We start from the raw sequence: 21,386 nt of genomic DNA on the forward strand, positions 1-21,386 counted from the left end.
TGTAAGAATCATAGAATCATAGAGTTGGAAGGGACCACCAGGGTCATCTAGTCCAACCCCCTGCACAGTGCACAACTACCTCCCCCACACCCAGTGACCCCTACTCCATGCCCAGAAGATGGCCAAGATGCCCTCCCTCTCATCATCTGCCTAAGGTCATAGAATCAGCATTGCTGACAGATGGCCATCTAGCCTCTGCTTAAAAACCTCCAGGGAAGGAGAGCCCACCACCACCTGAGGAAGCCTGTTTTACTGAGGAACTGCTCTGACTGTTAGAAAATTCTTCCTAATGTCTAGACTGAAACTCTTTTCATTTAATTTCAACCCGTTGGTTCTGGTCCGACCTTCTGGGGCAACAGAAAACAACACAGCACCATCTCCATATGACAGCCCTTCAAGTACTTGAAGATGGTCATCATAGCTCCTCTCAGTCTTCTCCTCTTCAGGCTAAACATACCCAGCTCCTTCAGCCTTTCCTCATAGGACTTGGTCTCCAGACCCCTCACCATCTTTGTTGCCCTCCTCTGGACACATTCCAACTTGTCTGCATGCTTCTTAAATTGTGGTGCCCAAAACTGAACACAATACTCTAGGCGAGATCTAACCAGAGCAAAGTAAAGCAATGTCATCACTTTGCATGATCTTGACACTATACCTCTGTTGATGCAGCCCAAGGTCGCATTTGCCTTTTTAGCTACCGCATCACACTGCTGACTCATGTTCAGTGTTTGGTCTACTAAGACCCCAGGATCCTTTTCACACACACTACTGCTCAGACAAATCTTCCCCATCTTATAATTATGCATTGGTTTTTTCCTACCTAAATGCAGAACTTTACATTTATCTCTGTTGAAATGCATTTTATTGGTTTTAGCCCAATTCTCCAACCTGTCAAGATCATCCTGTATCCTGGCTCTGTCTTCTACTGTATTTGCTACCCCTCCCAATTTAGTATCATCTGCAAATTTAATAAGCAACCCCTCTATTCCTTCATCCAAATCATTTATAAAGGGCCCAGGACAGATCCCTTAGGCACTGCACTAGTCACTCCTCTCCAAGTTGATGAGGAACCATTATCAAGCACTCTTGGGGTGCAATCTGTCAACCAATTACCGATCCACCTAACAGGATCTAGATCACATTTTCCCAATTTGTCAACAAGAATATTGTGAGGAACCTTATCAGAAGCCTTACCGAAATGAAGATAAACTATGTCTACAACATTCCCTTGATCCAGCAAGGTAGTAACTTTCTCAAAAAAGGATGTAAGATTAGTCTGACATGACTTGTTCTTGAGACACCCATGCTGGCTCTTAGTAATCAGATCCATCCTTTCTAAATGCTCAAGGACTGACTGACTGATGAATTGTTCAAAAACTTTTCCCAGTATAGAAGTCAAGCTTATGGTTCGGTAGTTACCCGGATCCTCCTTTTTCCCCTTCTTGAAGATGGGGACAACGTTTGCCCGCCTCCAGTCTTCTGGTACCTCTAAGCGATCAAACAGGTACTCTAAAGAGTGAAGAATTGCCTCCTTGTCACCTATTTGACAGGGCTTATAATAGTAAGAGTTCTAAGTATATTATAAACTATTTAGTAATGAAACCAGTTTGGTCTTCCTTGATATGATAGTACGATACGATAAAAGTTTATTGTTTGTGGTCAAAGGCCATCACAATTTATCATACAAAACATTCAAATGGCATTCAAATACCATTAGAACAGTCTGACCCCCAAGAAGCTAGTAATTATATATATGTTAAACACCCTGATTAAAAACAGCTTTAGCCCAGATTTTCTTGGCTGCTAAAGCAAAGAATGACACTTTGTAGGAAACATCAGGATTGAATTGTGACAGGAGAAAGAGCAGCTTCTCTGGATTTGAAAACAAATGTAAGGCCTTTAGAAATGCCATGAAAATCTAGATCTGGGCTCTTGTGTGAAGAGGACAGAATAAGGTGTAATTCATTAGGTCCTCTGGAACTGTGGCTCCACACATACATAGGCGAGAGGCCTGTGATCTTTGTGTGTAATGTCCCGCTAACAAAGCTGTTGGCATAGTTTGAAACCGGAGGGAGGTAAAAGCTATTCTGAGGTAATGGAAGGGGATGCTGACCAGGTATGAAGCTCTGACATGATCCCTTTTAATCTGTTTAAACCACGGTGAGAATTTGGACTGGGAGATTGATTGCCTGTCTGATGCAGCATCAGACACCCAATCACGAGCGTTGGTACCTGCAATGGGGACAGCCTGGCTATCATCCGATATGGAGTAGCAATGCATTGGTATAATAGTGAATCAGTTTGTTAAGTGTGGCTGCTAAGAGTGCAGTTAATATTTTTGCGACTTGATTTAGAAGGGAAATTGAACGGTAAAAGATACTGAAGTTGCATCTGTACCTTCTTTCGGCAGAACAATTATTTTCTTCTTTCCATGTTTACAGGATTATACCCTTTGCATGATCTCATTGAATGTAGTTGTTAAAGGTTTAGTATGCTTCCACAAGAATTGTCTAATATCCATTACACTAGGATGTTCTGATTTATACAGATTTGAATATTAGTCTGCAAAAACATTGGCTACTTCTTTATCGCTAAATTTTAAGAGGCCATTAGAGTTTTGTTATCTTTCCAATTAAGTTAATTCCTTGCCTTTGGGTTACCCTTCTGGCTAACAATTTCCAGGCTCTTGGCCCTTTCCCCCAATAATTTTGCTTTAAATAGAGTAATGGTTTTTTAAACTTGTTTCCCCCCCCCCCCATGTAGTTTCCGGAGTGTTTTTTTTTTTTACTCCGAGTTTGTTTATGTTTAAGTTTAAGTTCTAGAACTTTGATGTTATGGATTAGTTCATTTCCTTTTATCTTTGTTTTTTGCAGCCTGATGCTAATGAGATGAGTTTTCCTCAAAGGACTGATTTAAATGTACCCCATACTACTGAGGGAATAACTCTGCATTCTTCATTATAACTGAAATATTCTGTGGTTTCAGAACTAACAATCCACCTTTTCATTCAATAAAAGCAAATTATTCAGCTTCCAACCGGGTCCCGTTTCCTTCATTTACAGGATACCCATGCCCACCCTTTAACACCAATATTGTAACATTTGAGAGGCAATAGAAGGATGCAAGAATCAGGTCTGTTCTGGTGTGGATATTATGTACAGGAAAGTAAAATATATAGTCTTTTTCCATGCCATGGAGTTTCCTCCAGACATCAAAAAGACCAAAGTCTTATAAAATCTTGAATAGAGCAGTTTCATTATCTCCTTGAGTTAAGTTTAGATAGTGTGGTGGTAATAAAATCAATTCTCTTTTGAATTAGGATAGTAAAGGGAGCATAAGGTTAGGTTGTGGTCATTTTGCTTTCACAAAAACATATCTACCTTGTTTATCTATTAAAACATTGTGAACTTGAAAGTTAAAGTTTCCGAAGATCAAGATTGCAATCCCCCCTCGATTTTGAACTACCTGCAGCAGCATATTGAAAAGGAGGATTTCAGAACAGGATAAAAGTTTTGTTTTAGGTGTATCTCTTATAAAAACAAGACATCAGGTTTTTCTTTTACCAACACATCTATAATTCTTCTTTTTATAGGATTGTTAATCCCTTTGCAGTTAAGGGTAAGAAAATTCCTAGTATTATCCATTTGTCTTTACTCCATTTGCAGTAATTACCCCCACTATGGTTGCAGTGGTAATCTCCATCTAGTGAACATACATATGTAATTGTGTCTTTTTCTTTAACAAGATATGCACTAGGAATAACCTGATTAACATTTACTCGTTTTAACACACAACTTATAGGGGGAAAGAGATAACTCACCTCCTTAGAGATAAAGAACACCAGACGGGGAAATGATTTATTTCCCAAGAGGCTACAAATGGCCCCTGATCTGGAGGGGTGTATTTGATGGAGGAAAAAGAATTACCACCACAGCCCCCCCTCCCCACTGCTTTTTGTATAGATTAACTTTAAAACTTGCATATTTAACAGCTACTATATTTTAACATATTTATCAGAGATTTCCATTACCCATATTTTACAGGTATATCAATCCAAAAGCCCCATTGTAGTATGTAGCTAAAAGTATAACTGGCAAAACAGTAAGGGTTGCTATATGCCCAGGCTACATTTCAAGTGGTAGGTTTGTTTTTCAGAGAGGGTCTTGACCATCTTCCGTTATCATCCGGGTTAGAGTATTCTCTTAGTCATTGCTCTTTTTTCACTGTTTCAGAGAGGGGATCAATGTTGAGAGTTTCCAGTAGTTTCATGATCTGAGATTCATTAGTGGCTGTGAGAAAGGGGCCTTTATCTCTCACTATCAGTTTAAATGGGAAGGCCCATTTGTATCTGATGTGTTTATGCAAAGTTTCTGTGATTGGCTTAAGCTGCTATCACCTTCCCAAAGTCTCTTCTGATATATACTGAAAGACTTATATCTGGGTTTCTTCCAAAGGCAATAACGTAGGTCTGTGCAAAAAAAAAAAAAAGTTACATTTCAGGTTTGGGTTTATTGGGCCCGATTTTTTTTGGGAAACCTGAAATAAACCGAATACCCATACCGGTAAATATGGGCATTTGGCTTATTTCTGGATTTTCCAAAAAGGTTCGGCCCTTTAGTTCGAACTTTAGGGAGCTCATTTTTCGAGGTAGAGCCCCCAAATTCACAGCGTAGCTTGAAGGGACTGTTCTGGCACAAACCTTAAAGTTTGGTGAAGATTGGGTGAGGGGGTCTGATTTTATGGGGTTTGGAAGGGGTCACCCCCCTCCTCCATAGACACCGATTGCAAAGTTTGCAATGGTTGTCTATGGAGGAGGGGGCAGTCCCTCCCAGACCCCATAAAATTGGACCCCCTGACCCAAACTTTACCAAACTGCAAGGGTCATGCAACGAGAGTCCCTTCAAGATACGCTTTGAATTTGGGGGCTCTACCTCCAAAAATGCCCCCCCCCCCGGAGAATTTTAAATGTACTGACCTTTTTAGACTTGTTGTCAGTAATGGCTGCTGGTCTGCTTCCTCCCTCCCTCATGGTCGAGTGCAAGGTTGCTGTGAATTATTTGAAATGAGTTTTCCCACACTTGTAATGGCCACTTCCTTCCTTCCTTTAAACTCAATTTCCCATAATTGCCCCCCTTCTCCATAGACAACCACTTTGCAATGGTTGTCTATGGAGGAGGGGGGCGACCCCTTCCGAACCCCATAAGACTGTTTGTTCTCCCTCCCCACCACACTAACTACAACAGTGTGCAGACTCTATGACTGCAAGTGTTGGTCTGTAATAATCGTGCATTGGGAAACAGGTCTGTTAATCTGGGTATGACTGTTTTTGACAGAGTCATACTTCCAATAAAGCAGCAGGCTCTAAAACAGCCATACCGTTTTAATGTGGATGAGGTAGTTTGCAAAAGCCTTGTGTGTGTAAAGTGCCGTCAAGTCACAGCTGACTTATGGCGACCCCTGCAAGGGCTTTCCAGGCAAGCGAGAAGCATTTGAAAAAGCTCCAGGTGCTCAGAAAACCTGTACATTGTTCTGTTCTGACCCAAGTTAAAAAAAACTAACTTCTACAAGTTTTCACCAGTAGTTCCCCATCTTCATTCCCTAATAAGGTTGTAGCTGTTTTGTAACCATTTGTGACTTTCGTTCTGTCTTTCATTTTGAAGGAGAAAGAATGCCTGAGTTCAGCTCTACGATTTGCTTTAGAAAATGGTAGATAGTTGACCTAAAGCGTTCGTGGGGAGACATGGATGAAAGCTGATCGTTCATCTTGCAAGATGGAGTCACCTGTAGAAACCCTTTCATAAGCGACGCTTGGCTTTCATGCTTCTTGATCAACAGTCGCAGTGTGAGTCTGGCCCTTTTATACTCACTGCACAATGAAAGGGTTTTGCTGCAGAGGAGCAACAGTCTGTGAGTTACTCTTGCAGCATAGTCAACCATCTGCCTTATTAGTCAGCAGAGTGAAAGACTTTTCTGTTTCCTTTAGCGTACCCCCAGTAAACTTTTATTGGGGTTTGGAGCAGTGGACTCTGATCTGGAGGTTTGATTCCCCACTCCTCCACATGAGTAGCGAAGGCTAATCTGGTGAACGGGGTTGGTTTCCCCACTCCTCCATGTGAAGCCAGCTGGGTGACCTTGGGCTAGTCACAGCTCTCTCAGCCCCATTTACCTCAGGGTGTCTGTTGTGGGGAGGAGAAGGGGATTGTAAGCCAGTTTGAGCCTTAAGTGGTAGAGAAAGTTGGCATATAAAAATTGACTCTTAAATATTATATATGTATTAAATGCTTTTAGTATTTTTTAACCATTTTAATGCCTTGTTTGCTGACCTATTTGGGTAGAAAAGTTGCATGTAAATATTTCAAGTAAACAAAATGAGGTTGTGAAGCTGGACTCACAGCACAGGGAAAGAATCTATTGTGCCTGCTTGTGCTGCTAAAAATGTTTCTTTGTCTGATACAGAAATACTTTACGGTGGGTGAATCAAAGAAGTGTTTAGAAGTGCCTCCGCAGGTGGCTTTGCTGTGCATGCTGCTGACTCCCCGTTTTTCTCTTACAGCCTAGGAAGCCCGACTGTTTGAATGAAAATGGAAAAGTATGAGATCCTGGGGCTTGTGGGAGAAGGCAGCTATGGCATGGTGTTGAGGTGCAGGAACAAGGAGAACGGCCGAGTAGTCGCCATCAAGAAATTTTTAGAGAGTGAGGACGATAAGATGGTAAAAAAAATTGCCTTGAGAGAAATCAAGCTTCTCAAGGTGAGCTTTGTGTGGTCACTTCTTGATTTGCATCACTAACAGTCATTTTAAATAAGAACAAGCTACAGCAGAAATCAGTTTTGCGTGAATTACCCTGACAGTTATGTAATGATTTAATAACATTGTAACAGAAAAATAACTGCATATCACAATACTAAAATAAATATTTTTCATATAATTTATTTCTAAATGTATCACTCCCCCCCCCGTGTTGACTGAATGCAAAAGAAGTGGAACCACCCTTCTCTCAGCTTCTGCTGCTTTCATGCAACAAATGTTGTAATTGGGTGGAAGCAGACCTAGAGTTCTGGGAGAATATTTAGCCACATTAATCACCTAGCTTAGGACTGTGTGTAGGCGACCACCTGGGCGGCCACTTCCTGTAGGGTCTGTATCCTGATCTGCCCTCATAATGTTTTGGAAGTTTTAGCCTTGCTGTCAGATGCCTTTCTCTGATGATTGAGACTTGGGTCAGGACAGATGAAAAACTGACAATCTGTTTGCCATGATAAAAAGATCAGGAGTGAGCAAAAGGATGACGTGCTTCTCCCACAACCCTCTCCTCTTTTCTCCAAAATGAAATCCCCACTAGCTTTCGCTGCATGTGTTTAATTTAAAAACCAGTTTTCCTTCTTAACCAGGGCTTGAAGCTGGTTAGCAAACCCTGGTTAAGTGGCAACCCAGGTAGTGATTAATGGTAGAGCAAGTGTGGTGAAGACTTGGAAGTGGTGGTGATTTTCCTTCAGAGTGGAGGGATGCTAGCAGGGAAGGGAGTGTGAAAAGCTGCTGGCCGCTCCTGCTCTCTTCAACCGCAGCCAAGAGATCACTGGTGTGGCATCTGTGCCAGCCATGCATGGAAGGTCCTGCCCACACAATCCTGAAAGGAAATCCTCATATGTCAGGCCGTTAGCCTTCTGAATACCTTCCTTTTCTCTCCCCTTTCTGGTCTCTTGGAACAATATTTGGGGGGGGAGTAAACATGGAAGGAGTATGCTCAAGTGCAGTTAATTTCTGCAGGAAGTGAGGAGCGAGCCAAATGTTTTATGGAAAAGGCAGGTTTTGAGCTGCACTTTGGTGGAAGAGAGACCCAGGGCCTCACAAGCGTGTTCTGGGAAGGCATTCCGGGCATAAGGAAAAGGGTCAGAGAAATCAGTGCTGAACCTGGCGCTTCGGTTATAAGGGCAAGAAGTAGAACCTACCAGCCGGGAGATTTGGGAGATGGGCCCTGGGCCCTCATGGTCTGCAGTAGGGACCTTGTCTAGTGAACGGTTAGGGTGGGGTGTCAGAGGGTGTGATGTGATGCTTGCACAGCATGATGTGTGCGCTGGAATGCTGAATCTATTGGGGAATGATCGGGGCCCAGTTCCTGTAAAGGGAACCCCGATACTTAATTTTCTGCTACCAAATCAGAGGGGTTGGATCGTTCCTCTTGAACTATGAGAATTGAGATCACACACACGCACAAAAGAGGCAAGACGCATTTGCCTTGAAGTAAAACAATCTTTACTCTAACTCAGGGTAGGGATACAAAACAAATAATTCTGTCTACATTCTATGTTTCCTATACTTGCCAAAAGCCTTTGGCAAGGCACTAAGCTTACTTATGAGTAGGCATCCTTAGCGAAAGGAGAGCCTCCCATCCTGCCTATTTGGCAGTCAAGCAAAAGTGTGCAACTACTTTCTCTTCTAACAAAGAAATTGAAAGCAGTTGAACATGCAAAATAGTTGTATACGTGACCCTCGGGCACGATTGCAATGGCCACCACAAACTGGCCATTTGGTCAGTTACAATATTAACCCCTTAACTGTCTGACATGTAACAAAGCTCGCTATCTAATACCCAACAATCCCCTTTTCGAGGTTTAGTTACATTCAGACATATAAACACAATGCATCACGTAAGTATTCAAACTGTTGTCTGGGCAGTGGCTTCGTCAGGATATCGGCCACCATCTCTTTACTTTCACAGTACTTCACTACTACGAGACCTCTTTCTTGTTTGTCCTTTACTGAGTCCATTTTGAGTCGAAGTAGTCTCTTCCCTTTCTTAGAGTTCTCGCCATTCAGTAGTGCTATACATGCTAGATTGTCCTCAAACATTGTAGCAGGTGTCAGTTCATCTAATCCAAAGTCGCGTAGCAGTTCAATTATCTCTTCCAGCTCTGTACATGCGCACTTGGCTGCTATGCATTCTGCTTCAGTTGAAGATGTTGACACAACTTGCTGTTTCTGGCTGGTCCAGGAGATCAGGTTTTCTCCAAAGTAGAACAGATATCCGCTTGTAGATTTGCTGTCTGTTCTAGTACCACCTAGACTAGCATCCATGTATCCTATCAGCTTCAGCTCAGTCTTTGGAGTTATCTTCAACTTCAAATCAATAGTTTTCTTTAAGTATTGTGTGAGGTGTTTAATTGCATTCCAATCATGTTCTGCAGGTGTGCTGGTCCTTCTACTTAGGATTCCAACTGCTGCACTTATATCCGGTCTACTAACGTTGCTCAAGTATAGAAGTTTTCCTATAGCTTCTCTGTACTTGTGATTGTTAGGCAATAGTTCACCTCCGTCTAGATCCATATATGAAGGGTCAAGTGGAGTGTTCTTTGTCTTGCACTCCTTCATATTCATGAATTGTAGAAATTCCAGTATCTTGTTCCTTTGATTGATTGAAAATCCATTGTCTTGGTTTCTTTCAATCTCCATTCCAAGATAGTTCTTTACTTCTCCAAGTAGTTTCACTTCTACTGAATCATTCAGTTTGTTTGCAATTTCTTTTGCAGCTTCTTCAGTGTCAGAACATATGAGAAGATGGTCTACAAAAGTTAAAATGAAGTCCCATCCATCATCTTTCTTCCTTCTGAATAAACATTTTTCTATATTTCCTTGTTCAAAGCCTTGAGCTTTCAATAATGAGGTTAGTTTGTGGTTCCATGCTCTTGCTGACTGTTTGAGCCCATACAAAGTCTTTTCAAGTTTACAAACTTGATTTTTAGCATCACAGTCCTTTAATCCTGGTGGAAGTTCCATGTATATTTCTTCTGATAAGTCTCCATTCAGGAAAGCTGTTTTGACATCGAGTTGCAGTACCACTTTATTCCTGGAGGCGGCTATACTCAGCAAAGTCCTTATAGCCGTGTGACTAATCACAGGTGCGTAGGTTTCTGTGTAGTCAGTTCCATACTTCTTTTGCAACTAGTCTTGCTTTGTATTTGTCAACAGTTCCATCAGAATTTTTCTTAACCTTAAACACCCATTTACACCCCAAGTCTTCTTGTTTGGTGGGAGTTCGGTTAGTTTCCAGGTATTATTTTTCTGCAGTGAGTCTAATTCTTCTTGAATTGCTTTCAGCCATCTTGACCGCTCCCCATCGGGCAACTTTTGCAGTTCGTCCCAACTTGAGGGTTCCACGTGGCTGTCAATTCTAGTGAAAAGACTCAGTTTCTCTGCTGGTATTCCTTTTGTAGTCCTTGTAGATCTCCTTAAGGTCTGAGAGGGTTCCGCTGTTCCATCAGCACCGGGATCAACCCCTTTTGAATCTGCAGTCTCTTGCTGTTCCGCAGGAACAGGTGGATTGCAATCCCATTCTGTAAATGGAATCTCTATGGTTTCCTCTTCACAAACCTCTGGATCATTGAAGTTATTAATTTGTTGATTATTAATAACATTTCTTTCATCTATATATACTGCATTCAATATTTGTATATTGTAAGTCTTAATGTCCATTATCCTGTACCCTTTTGAGAAAGGATGGTATCCCACAAGAATTCCAAGTTCTGTAGTAGGATCCATTTTTCCCCTTTTCTCCTTTGGGACGTATGCAAACACACGAGATCCAAATGCTTTCAAGTGTTTCAGACTAGGCTTCCTGCCATTCCATCTTTCATATGGAGTCATGTTGATAGCACTTGAAATTGTCCTGTTGTAAAGGTAAGCTGCTGTATTTACATACTCTCCCCAGCAGGGGTAAGGCAAGCCTGCCTGTAGCATTAAGCATCTTGCACTTTCCATCAGAGTTCTGTTAAACCTCTCTGACAACCCATTGTTCCTAGGGGTATATGCAACTGAGGTTGCATGCTCTATTCCTTCAGATTCAAGAATTTCTTTCATTTCATTATTAAGCTACTCAGTCCCTCTGTCAGTGTATAACAACTGTATTCCTCTGTTGTGTTTATTCTTCATCAGAGCAACATAAGCTTTAAATCTTTCAGCTACTTCAGTCTTTGATTTCAACAAATACACATATGCAAATCTTGAAGCGCTGTCTATGAAATGCAGAACATATTTTGCCCCTCCTGCTGAAGGCTTGAGTGGGCCAATCAAGTCTGAGTGCACTTCTTCCAAAATCTCTGCCTTAACACTGCTTGGCCTCTGCACATGCTTAGGCGCTGTTCCCTTTCCTTTAAGACACACTTCACAACGTTCTTTGTCCTTAAAGCATTCCTTAACTGGCATTCCACAATCAATCAGTAATTGCTTCACAGACTTAAAGTTTTTATGAGCTAGTTTCACGTGCCATTGGTACAAACAGTCCTTGTGATTACATTCTGCAGCCTTCTGCTCTGTCAATCCTTTACTAAAAGCAACTAGGCACTTTGATTCTTCTTCAACATTATCCTCATTTCCATCAAAATCACTTTCATCAGAATCAACATTGCTCTCAAAATCACTACAAGCATATTCCTCCAATTGACTTGCAACATTCTCCAGGCAATAGTGCGAGCCAACAGATAACAATGGGTATTCTCTCCCTTTAGAATCAAATAAGCGACATTTGTCTTTCCTTATAGACACTTCAAAATCTGCATCCACTAGTTTGTTCACGGACAATAAATTTTCATCTGAATCAGGCATTAAAAACACGTCTTGTAAGGTTAAATGCATTACATGTCCACAATAGCTTTGGATGCTAATAGAAATTTCACCCTTCTCAGCGCATACATATTTTCCTGCACAGGCCATGACTAATGTCTCATCACAAGGCTCTAGAAAGTCAAAAGCTGATCTCAAGCCAGATACATGTACATCTGCACCAGTGTCCAAAACAAATGTATCCACACGCTTTAAATAATCTTTGGTTGAAGATTTATTTGAGACTAGGTAAGCCTTTGGGTGATTTTGCCATCTGGGCTTCCCTTGGCTTGGACTCCCTCTTGTGGATGATTGGGGCTGTTGCCTTCCATTTGGTTCCCTTTGCCTGAATTTGGCGGGCTGTTCTTCCCGGCGAGAGGGGGGGGGATTTCTCCCTTTGTAACACGCTTCTCACATTGAAACGACTTGTGCCCATAATTATTACATGAGAAGCATCTGATTTTGGATTTGTCATTTACACGCAATACAGACACTCCTTTAGATAATTCACTCTCTTGGTTCCTGTCTGCTTCAAACTGTTTAAGCGCAGTCACCAGTTTAGTAAGGGTTAAGTCCTCTCTCCCCAAAAGATTCCTTTTTTCAGCGTTATATTTAGAATGCAAACTTCCCAGAAATAGTATGAGAAACTCCTCTTCACCGATTTCCCCTCCTACAGCCTTCAATTCTGATTCCATATCTTGCATTTTCTTAAGGTGTTGCAAGAGGGTCATATCTCCAGACATTCTATTTGCATACAGTCTGGTTTTTAAAATCATTTTCTGACTTTTGGACACAGTTCCAAATTTCTCATTGAGTGCATTCAGCATTTTTCTGGCGGTATCATTATTCAAAATGATCGCTGTTTCATCTGGATTAATTGCATTGGCAATCAAATTCATTGCCTGGGCATCTGCAATTTTAAATTTCTTAAGGGCTTCTGTATCTGTGTCAGCTGGCGGGTCTTCATTCAAAACGTGATTCACCCCAATTGCTGTTAAAGCATTTTCCACCATTCTCTTCCATACGGGGAAGGAGGCTTGGGTGATATGTGGGACAGAAACGGATTGGGCCCCTTTTGAATTCATACTTCCCTTATCGTTGCTCATTCCAGCAGCGTGGGGCTGCTTTCCTCCTTTCACAGGATCCAGGCGCGGGGTTGAGTTTCCTGCCGTCCTTTGCAGACCAAGCTGCTGGCTCCGTCACAGGAAAATTCCCTCTGGGCGTTTGTAAATCCTTTCGTCTCCAGTGAAGATCCCAAAAGCAAAAAAAAGGAGTGCGGTGTGATCCTATCTCTATAGCCAAAATAAAAACCAACCATCCTCTGCTACCACTTATTGGGGAATGATCGGGGCCCAGTTCCTGTAAAGGGAACCCCGATACTTAATTTTCTGCTACCAAATCAGAGGTGTTGGATCGTTCCTCTTGAACTATGAGAATTGAGATCACACACACGCACAAAAGAGGCAAGACGCATTTGCCTTGAAGTAAAACAATCTTTACTCTAACTCAGGGTAGGGAAAAAGTCACTGGGATACAAAACAAATAATTCTGTCTACATTCTATGTTTCCTATACTTGCCAAAAGCCTTTGGCAAGGCACTAAGCTTACTTATGAGTAGGCATCCTTAGCGAAAGGAGAGCCTCCCATCCTGCCTGTTTGGCAGTCAAGCAAAAGTGTGCAACTACTTTCTCTTCTAACAAAGAAATCGAAAGCAGTTGAACATGCAAAATAGTTGTATACGTGACCCTTGGGCACTATTGCAATGGCCACCACAAACTGGCCATTTGGTCAGTTACAATATTAACCCCTTAACTGTCTGACATGTAACAAAGCTCGCTATCTAATACCCAACAGAATCATCTCCCAGGTCAGCCCTGAACCCTCTGGGTGCTGGTAAGCAAACTGCCCCCCTCGTCTTCAGCACCGCTTCCTCCCCTGCCCCATATGTGTAGGGCTGGCAAGTAAAGCTTTGTGAGTTGTGTAACATTCTGTCACTCGTGTAACTGATTGGTTGGTTGCTCAAGCTAAATTTTAATAAATATGTATATTACCAGAACATCAATGCATCTGAAGGAAGTGTGAGACGGTACGCTTCACAGGCAACTTGCTGCAAGTTATAGCAACCAAAATAACCCCGAACTGTACTAAAAGTTGGCCTCCAGATGCTTCAGCTGTGAATTGATGCAGCTTTAGTACTATGGGACAAATAATGCTGCCCCCCTGCAAAGCTGTTAAAAGGGCTGCTGACTAATATATATGAAATGCTTTAAGTATCTGATAAAAACACTGTAAATACTACACTAAGACTGCAGCCGTGTTCGCGCTTAGTTGGGCTTGTACATCATTGGATTCTTTTGTGATTTATATGCCATCTTGTGGTAGCTATTAAGGCATGAGAACCTGGTGAACCTCCTGGAAGTCTGCAAGAAGAAGAAACGATGGTACCTGGTGTTTGAATTTGTGGACCACACAGTCCTTGATGATCTTGAGATGCTTCCAAGTGGCCTCGATTACAACAGAGTTAGAAAATATTTATTTCAAATTCTAAAGGGGACAGAATTTTGTCACCGTCACAATGTAAGTAACGTGATGTGGTTCTTTTTATCATCCTTTTGTTTATTATTGATTCAGCAAGCTGCATTTCTTGATTCTGGTAGCAATTTAAAAAAATCTAAATGCACATCAGATTATGAAACAAGTAAGCTAGTAGATGGTCTCACTGTAACCTGTCTGCTTTTGAGTGTTAACTAGATGAGATAATTGGAAGGACATTGGGAACAGAACACAGGACTAAAGTCCTAGTGAGGAATGGGGGTATGTTCTTTATTGAATACAATAATAATTTATTCAAATACAATTCAAGAATTGCTGAATAAATTTAATTCTGAAAGATAATGGTCTGTGTCCTGCCACTCCACTAACCAAAGCTGGAACCCTTCCTCCAGCCAAGGAGCCTTGTTTTGACTTATGGGGCTCTTCCTCTGGAGGACGTTCCTCCAGCCAAAGGTAAGATATCGCTCAATCTTCTCTAAAATCCCCTTGTATGAAAGCATAATAGCTATTACAATGACTGCTGCCAAAAATCAACTTTATTACAAAGTATACCTATAGTGTATGGTAGGAGTGTCAAACATAAGGCCCAGGGGCCGGATCAGGCCCCTTGAGAGCTCTTATCCGGCCCGGGAGCCAGCCCAGGCACCACTACCACCACTCTCAATCTGGGCTGGCGAGACATGGCCCGGCCCAACCAAGTGACATTTATGTAACAATTGAGTTTGACATCCCTGGTAAAAGAAACGAGCGCACCTCTGGCAGCCAGAACAGCTGAAGTGAGGTGAGGTGGCATCAGAGGAAGCGGTGAGGGTCCTTCTGCCTGGCTTGCAGCAGCCGGGTATGGTCTGACTGGGTTTGTTCCTTCTCTGCTCACAGGAACCGCTAGATGCCCTGGACCCAAGCCTTTGAGCACATGATTTCACTCGCCCTTGGTGTTGGGCTTGGAATCAGACTGGCAGAGCAGGCATGATATGCTCCCTGCAGCCAACCCCCTGAGCATCTGAGCAGCTGTGTTCTTAACTAGTCGAGGCTTCCAAACTGTTTTCAGAGGCAGCTCCATTCAGAAAGCAAATTAATCCCACCCGAATGTCACCAAGGCATGTGAGGCTGTGGCCAGGCCCGGATCTGACTTTTCCAGGAATACTAATGTTATATAGGTACTTGCACTGCTCTGTTATTTTATGCTGGCCAATGGCCGTAACAATAAATGGAAATGGACTTTTCCAGGAAGGGCCACAGTTAAAAGACTGACTTGAATTGGAGGCATGCCTTCCTGGCTCCCCTCCTTGCTTGGGCATCCCAGGTCAGGGAGGTGTCCAGGAGCAAGCCCCCTCCTTTGGGGGAGGGTGGCCTTCCAAGTGCAGGTCTGACGCCTTTTCCTGGACCGCACAGCCAACATAAATATATTCTTTAGGTATACTTCAATAAAATATCAATAACACAATAGCAGTGATAGCAAGCTCTGCATTATATTTGTCACGACCCATTCACAGGTGTAAATCATCACTTGAGGGGGAGATACCAGTTGGGGGCATTAGTGTGTGAATTAGCCCACAGCTTCAGTGCTAGGCAGCTGGGTTTTTGGACAGGTGAAGAAGGTGGGGAAGATATAGGGCCTGAAACTCATCTGAAAATGTTTTTTAGATCATACACAGAGATATCAAACCTGAGAACATACTGGTCTCCCATTCTGGAATTATCAAACTGTGTGATTTTGGATTTGCGCGAATGCTGGCAGCCCCTGGAGAAGTTTACACAGATTATGTGGCAACACGGTGGTATCGCGCTCCTGAACTGCTGGTTGGGGATATTAAATATGGCAAGTAAGAAACTGTAGAATATGTCTTTAAGTCTTCCCTTTTCAAGGAGACTTACAGTGACCAAAGTGGTAAGAAAATAAGAACATAAGAAAAGCCATGCTGGATCAGACCAAGGCCCATCAAGTCCAGCAGTCTGTTCACCCAGTGGCCAACCAGGTGCCTCCAGGAACCCCACAAACAAGATGACTGAAGCAGCATTGACCTGCCAGTGTTCCACAGCACCTAATATAATAGGCATGCTCCTCTGATCCTGGAGAGAATAGGTATGCATCATGACTTGTATTGTGGGGAGGGGCCCTGGCTCAGTGGTAGAGCATCAATCTCCATCATCTCCAGTTAAAGGGATCTGGCAGATGGTGATGTGAAAGACCTTTGCCTGAGACCCTGGAGAGCCGTTTCCAGTTTGAGTAGACAATACTGACTTTGATGAACCAAGGGTCTGATTCAGTATAAGGCAGCTTCATGTGTTCATGTGTGTTCCATTTTTTTTCTTGTAGCCATGAATAGCCCTCTCCTCCATGAACATGTCCACTCCCCTCTTAAAGCCTTCCCAGTTGGCAGCCATCACCACATCCTGGGTCAGAGAGTTCCACAACTGATGATGATGATAAAAGGAACATTGGTAGTTAAGGAGCATGTGATAAATTATATCCCAGACAGAACAGCTGTTTTAAGCAGCTCCATCATGATGACTTCATGTATTCCAGCTAGAAATGTTAAAGCTTGCAGGGGAAAGGGAATATTCAGAAGGAAAAGTCCTCAAGGACTTTTTTTTCTTATTTTTTTCTAAAGGAAAAGTAGGAAATTTGAGGGGAGCATTGAAACAAATCTTGTGAAGTGTGTGTTTTTCTTTGAAATGTCTAATACACTTTTTTTAAAAATGTTTTGATCAGTCAATAATGATGTGAAAACAGCAGAACAGGTTTAGGTTTGATATAAAAATAAATATTGCATATCTTTCAATTGTTCCCAAAATTTCCAGGTATTTTTCTCCCCAGGGGTGGGTGGATAATGCTTTTTCCCGTGGCTTCAATGGTTCTAGTTGTGACTGATCATGTCCAGCTGCGTTTGGGGTTGTCATGAAAGCTACCCTTTTAAAAGGTACAATGCCTAATTTTCCTCCCCAGAGCTGTCGATGTGTGGGCCATAGGCTGCCTAGTGACAGAAATGCTTACAGGAGAACCTCTGTTCCCCGGAGACTCCGACATTGATCAGCTGTATCACATTACGAAATGTGTGGGTAAGAAAACAGTCTTGTTTTCCTCTCTATAGCTAGGAGCATTTGAGAAAGCCTCTGTTCAGTTAACAGTGAAGCTGAAGACAGCATCCCGCAAAATTAAGGGACTTTGGGTGAGATACTGTGTTGAATCTATCTCAATTCTTGTAAATTGGAAGAGAGGAGACCAAAAGCAAGAGAGCTCAGGCAACATATTTTTGGTTGCTGTGAAAGGCAGCAGAGACAGTTCTGCTCTTGTGCGCAACCTCTCTGGAGATGACCGGGAGTTGCTTCTTTTCCCAGCCCTGCCTGCAGCTTCTGGCCTGCTGGTCCCCCAGTGCAGTGCCGTCTGTGCCTCTTTCCCTCTTCATGTGGGCTGACATTCATTTCTGATCTTGTGCAGGCACACATAGGGACTGTCATGCGCAGGCCAACCCTGGATCAGTCTTTCCAGGGGATGCTGTGTGCTGGAAACGCAGGAAGGCTTTCCCGCCCATCTGTCACGTGCTCCCACGCACACGCTCTTCTCTCCCTCAGTTCCCTTTTCGCTGCCTTTGGAGTCAATTGTGTTTCTTCTAGTTTCTCTTTGCGTCGTAGTTGTTGTTGTTCATTGCAATCTCCGATATTCTTCATCTTGTTGTCGGTAGGGATTGTTTCCCTTACATCAGACTTCCCTCCCCCATGATCCAGTGGGCTGTGGGGTTGAGCAGGATGGCTGAAAAGGCACTTTTCAAAAAGTTCAAAAATGGTAAGGCCAAGATGATTCAGACGGATGAATGTGAGTTGTGCCTGTGATGTCTTGGAGAAGGACATAATGTCACCTCCCGCAAGGCTTGTCAAGAATTCACGCCTAAAGCCATGAGTGATAGGGCTTTGAAGCTTAAAGCTGCCCTTTGAGAGAAGGCTCTTCAGGCCACCGATGCCCCTACTACCGTGGCTCCAGGATGGGCTACAAAGAGATCATCTTCCACATCAGAGCACTTGGTTCTGTCGGGTCCATGTTTGGAACCGATCCCAATCCCCATCAGTCCAGAGATCAGCTTTTGAGCCTCCGGCTAAGAAGTGAAAGATCATGACCAAACATCTGTAGTTGGATTGTTAAGGTGTGTGACCACAACATGAATAAATTTGATTGATTTACTAGATTGATTGATTGACCAGACATCAAGAGAAGCATAAGTTGGAGCCCAAGAAGGTAGCATCAGTGTGCGAGCCATCTCCTGGGGCAGTAGAAATATTGGAGCCTCGGAAGACTCCTTCTCCAACCTCAAGTTCCCCTCAGTTTTCCTTGTTGGAGAGTAAAGTGGGCCCAAAATCAGCTATGCAGCTGGTTCCGATCGGCTCCGAACTGGTACACCCAGCCACACCATCCTGTGTCTTGGCCACACTACTTGATGTCAATGTCATCTGCCTATGCAGCTGAATAGGATTATTACTACAGTCTGAGTAGGGGACCCTTCTCCCACATCCCCCACGGATGACTTAAAAATGTACAGCGAACGAATGATCTGTATGGTGCAATCACTCAAAATCAAGATCTCCACTTTGGAACATAAACCCAAGGACAAGATCCTGAGACGTCTATATTCGGATTCAACTGGCATGGTGACTCCCTCTCATACATGAATTCCTAGACCTCACACACGAGTTGTGGCAGAAACCATCTTCGGTCCAGGTGACATCAGTGCAACAGAACACTGCCAGATTCTTGACCACATACCCACCACCTTCTTCATTGATTACTGAAGAAATGCAGCCTCAAGGTCAACAGGCATACCATGCCGCCCCAGTTGATAAAAGAAGGTCGAGAATTGGATACCTTAGGCAGAAAAACTATATTGACCGGCTGCCCTGGCATTGCCAACTATCAGGCCATTGTGTCAGGCTACTAGTTGTAATTGTGGCAGTGTTCCCCCCTACCTGGAATTCCTTCCTGAAGAGATACGCTCACTTGCCAGGGTGTTGCAAGCAGAGGCCATATGGCGATCCAAATGGCAAAATAATGCCGGTCATCGTGGTGCTGATTCTACTATTCGAGCCATAGCCACCTCTGTTGTCCTCAGGCGTTGTTGTTCCTCTTGAGACTAGGCAGAGGGTTGAAGACCTACCCTTTCAGGGTGTGTCATTGTTCTCCAAAAAGACTAATGCCACCCTGTCCCAGAGTAAAAAGAATAGGCAAACTGCGAAGTCTCTGAGCATCACAGCCACTAATAGAGCACTTTACAGGCAGAGATATTCCCAAAGATCTTACTGGCAGCCGTATCAGAAGGATCAAAGATTTTATGGTCCTCCTAGACCCTTGTATCCTCCCTCAAGATTTTTGTACAACAATCACAGCAACATAGAATCATAGGATCATTGAGTTGGAAGGGACCACCAGAATCATCTAGTCCTACCCCCTGCACAATGCAGGAAATTCACAACCACCTCCCCCACACACACCCCTACTCCATGCCCAGAAGATGGCCAAGATGCCCTCCCTCTCATGAACTGCCTAAGGTCATAGAATCAGCATTGCTGACAGATGGCTATCCAGCCTTTGCTTAAAAACCCTGGGAAGGAGCGCTTACCACCTCCTGAGGAAGCCAGTTCCACTGAGGAACCACTCTGTTAGAAAATTCTTCCTAATGTCTAGACGGAAACTTTTGATTTAATTTCAACCCATTGGTTCTGGTCCGACATTCTGGAGCAACAGAAAACAACTCGGCAGCATCCTCTATATGATAGCCCTTCAAGTACTTGAAGATGGTGATCATATCCCCTCTCAGTCTTCTCCTCTTCAAGCTAAACATACCCAGCTCCTTCAACCTTTCCTCATAGGACTTGGTCTCCAGACCCATCACCATCTTTGTTGCCCTCCTCTGGACACGTTCCAGCTTGTCTACATCCTTCTTAAATTGCGGTGCCCAAAACTGAACACAATACCCTAGGTGAGGTCTAACCAGAGCAGAGTAAAACGATACCATCACTTTGCGTGATCTGGACACTATACTTCTGTTGGGTTACATTAAGAGAAAGAGCTCATCCAGACCCAGATCGGGTCAAGTGGCACAGAGTTCCAAGAACCCCAACAATAACATAAGTCGGGTTTCTGCCTATCGGGGGCCCTGCACATTGTTAAGTTTGGTGACCGGTTTTCATAGTTGTACTGAATGGGGGACTATAATGTCAGACTCTTGGGTTGTGGCTGTTATTTGTCAGGGTTACAGACTTGAACTTATTGCTCCTCCACCCAGTTTCTGCTGTCAGGCATGGCCTGGATAACTCTGTTCCACAATTGGAGGACCAGTTACAGGTCCTATTGGAGAAAGAGGCTGGCGAAAAGGTGTCCAATCCAGATGAATCGGGGGGGGGGGTATTACTCCAGACTATTCCTAGTTCCTAAAAAAGATTGGGGCACTACACTGATGACCTTCGAGGTCTTAAGTTTCTGGATATCTCTTCCCTTCTAGACCTTGGCTGGTTCTCTGGTTGTTTCCTTTACTTTATCCCTTAGAAGCTCCTTGATCCATTGATCTTGAGCAGCATAGTTTTAAGTTTAATATTTGAGGGATATAAGGACTGAAATAAATTTTGCCACTGCCGGTGTAGCCTTGGGATCCTTATCACTTAATAAAAATGGCATTATATCAGACACAGAGGCATTGGATTTATGTATTAAAAGAGGAGAAATATATCGTGATCTAAGATCCTCATAGAAATGACATTCCAAAAGCCCATGAGCTAATGAATCGATTCAGAATTCTGCCTTGCGTAATCATAGAAGAGTTAGCATTTAACCTAACTAGAAAAAAGGCTCTAGATAGATGAGGAATGGTCAAGAAATAGGTATAGGCAGGCAAACCACGTGGCGGTGGTATTCCGAAAAACTGAGATGAGCAAACTCAACGAGCAAGAAAAGATCATAATCAATCTCTTTGGTACACTTTTTTATTATAGTGAAAGCTTCTGTTTTTCCAAGATCTGATAACACATCCCACGAGATGCCCGTCAGTGACAGTTTTTCATCAAAGATTTTTTGCCATGAGGATTTATGAGAGTCATGCTTCTGAGAAACTAGGTACCCCTCAGTGCTCTGGGGTTTTACCAAGACAGCGTTTGCTGAAAATGTACTCTGGGAATGCAGAAAGGGTATGGTGCTGATGTCAGAATTCAGCTGTCTAAGAATCTCACTTTTCATTTTAAAAGTAAGGGAGGAAGGCA

At 43.1% G+C, this 21,386-nt stretch overlaps 1 protein-coding gene across 1 annotated transcript in view; it reads left to right on the forward strand.

Annotated features, from left to right (window-relative positions):
• The first annotated feature begins 6,581 nt into the window (after positions 1 to 6,581).
• CDKL2 (cyclin dependent kinase like 2) overlaps positions 6,582 to 21,386 on the forward strand; it is a 42,952-nt gene continuing 28,147 nt past the window's right edge. The window contains exons 1-4 of the mRNA XM_056857853.1: positions 6,582 to 6,749; positions 13,977 to 14,171; positions 15,792 to 15,970; positions 17,095 to 17,207. Of these exons, the coding sequence (XP_056713831.1) occupies positions 6,582 to 6,749; positions 13,977 to 14,171; positions 15,792 to 15,970; positions 17,095 to 17,207 (655 nt within the window). The remainder of the gene's footprint in view (positions 6,750 to 13,976; positions 14,172 to 15,791; positions 15,971 to 17,094; positions 17,208 to 21,386) is intronic.

Source organism: Euleptes europaea, chromosome 11, assembly GCF_029931775.1.
Source record: "Euleptes europaea isolate rEulEur1 chromosome 11, rEulEur1.hap1, whole genome shotgun sequence".
NCBI lineage: Eukaryota > Metazoa > Chordata > Lepidosauria > Squamata > Sphaerodactylidae > Euleptes > Euleptes europaea.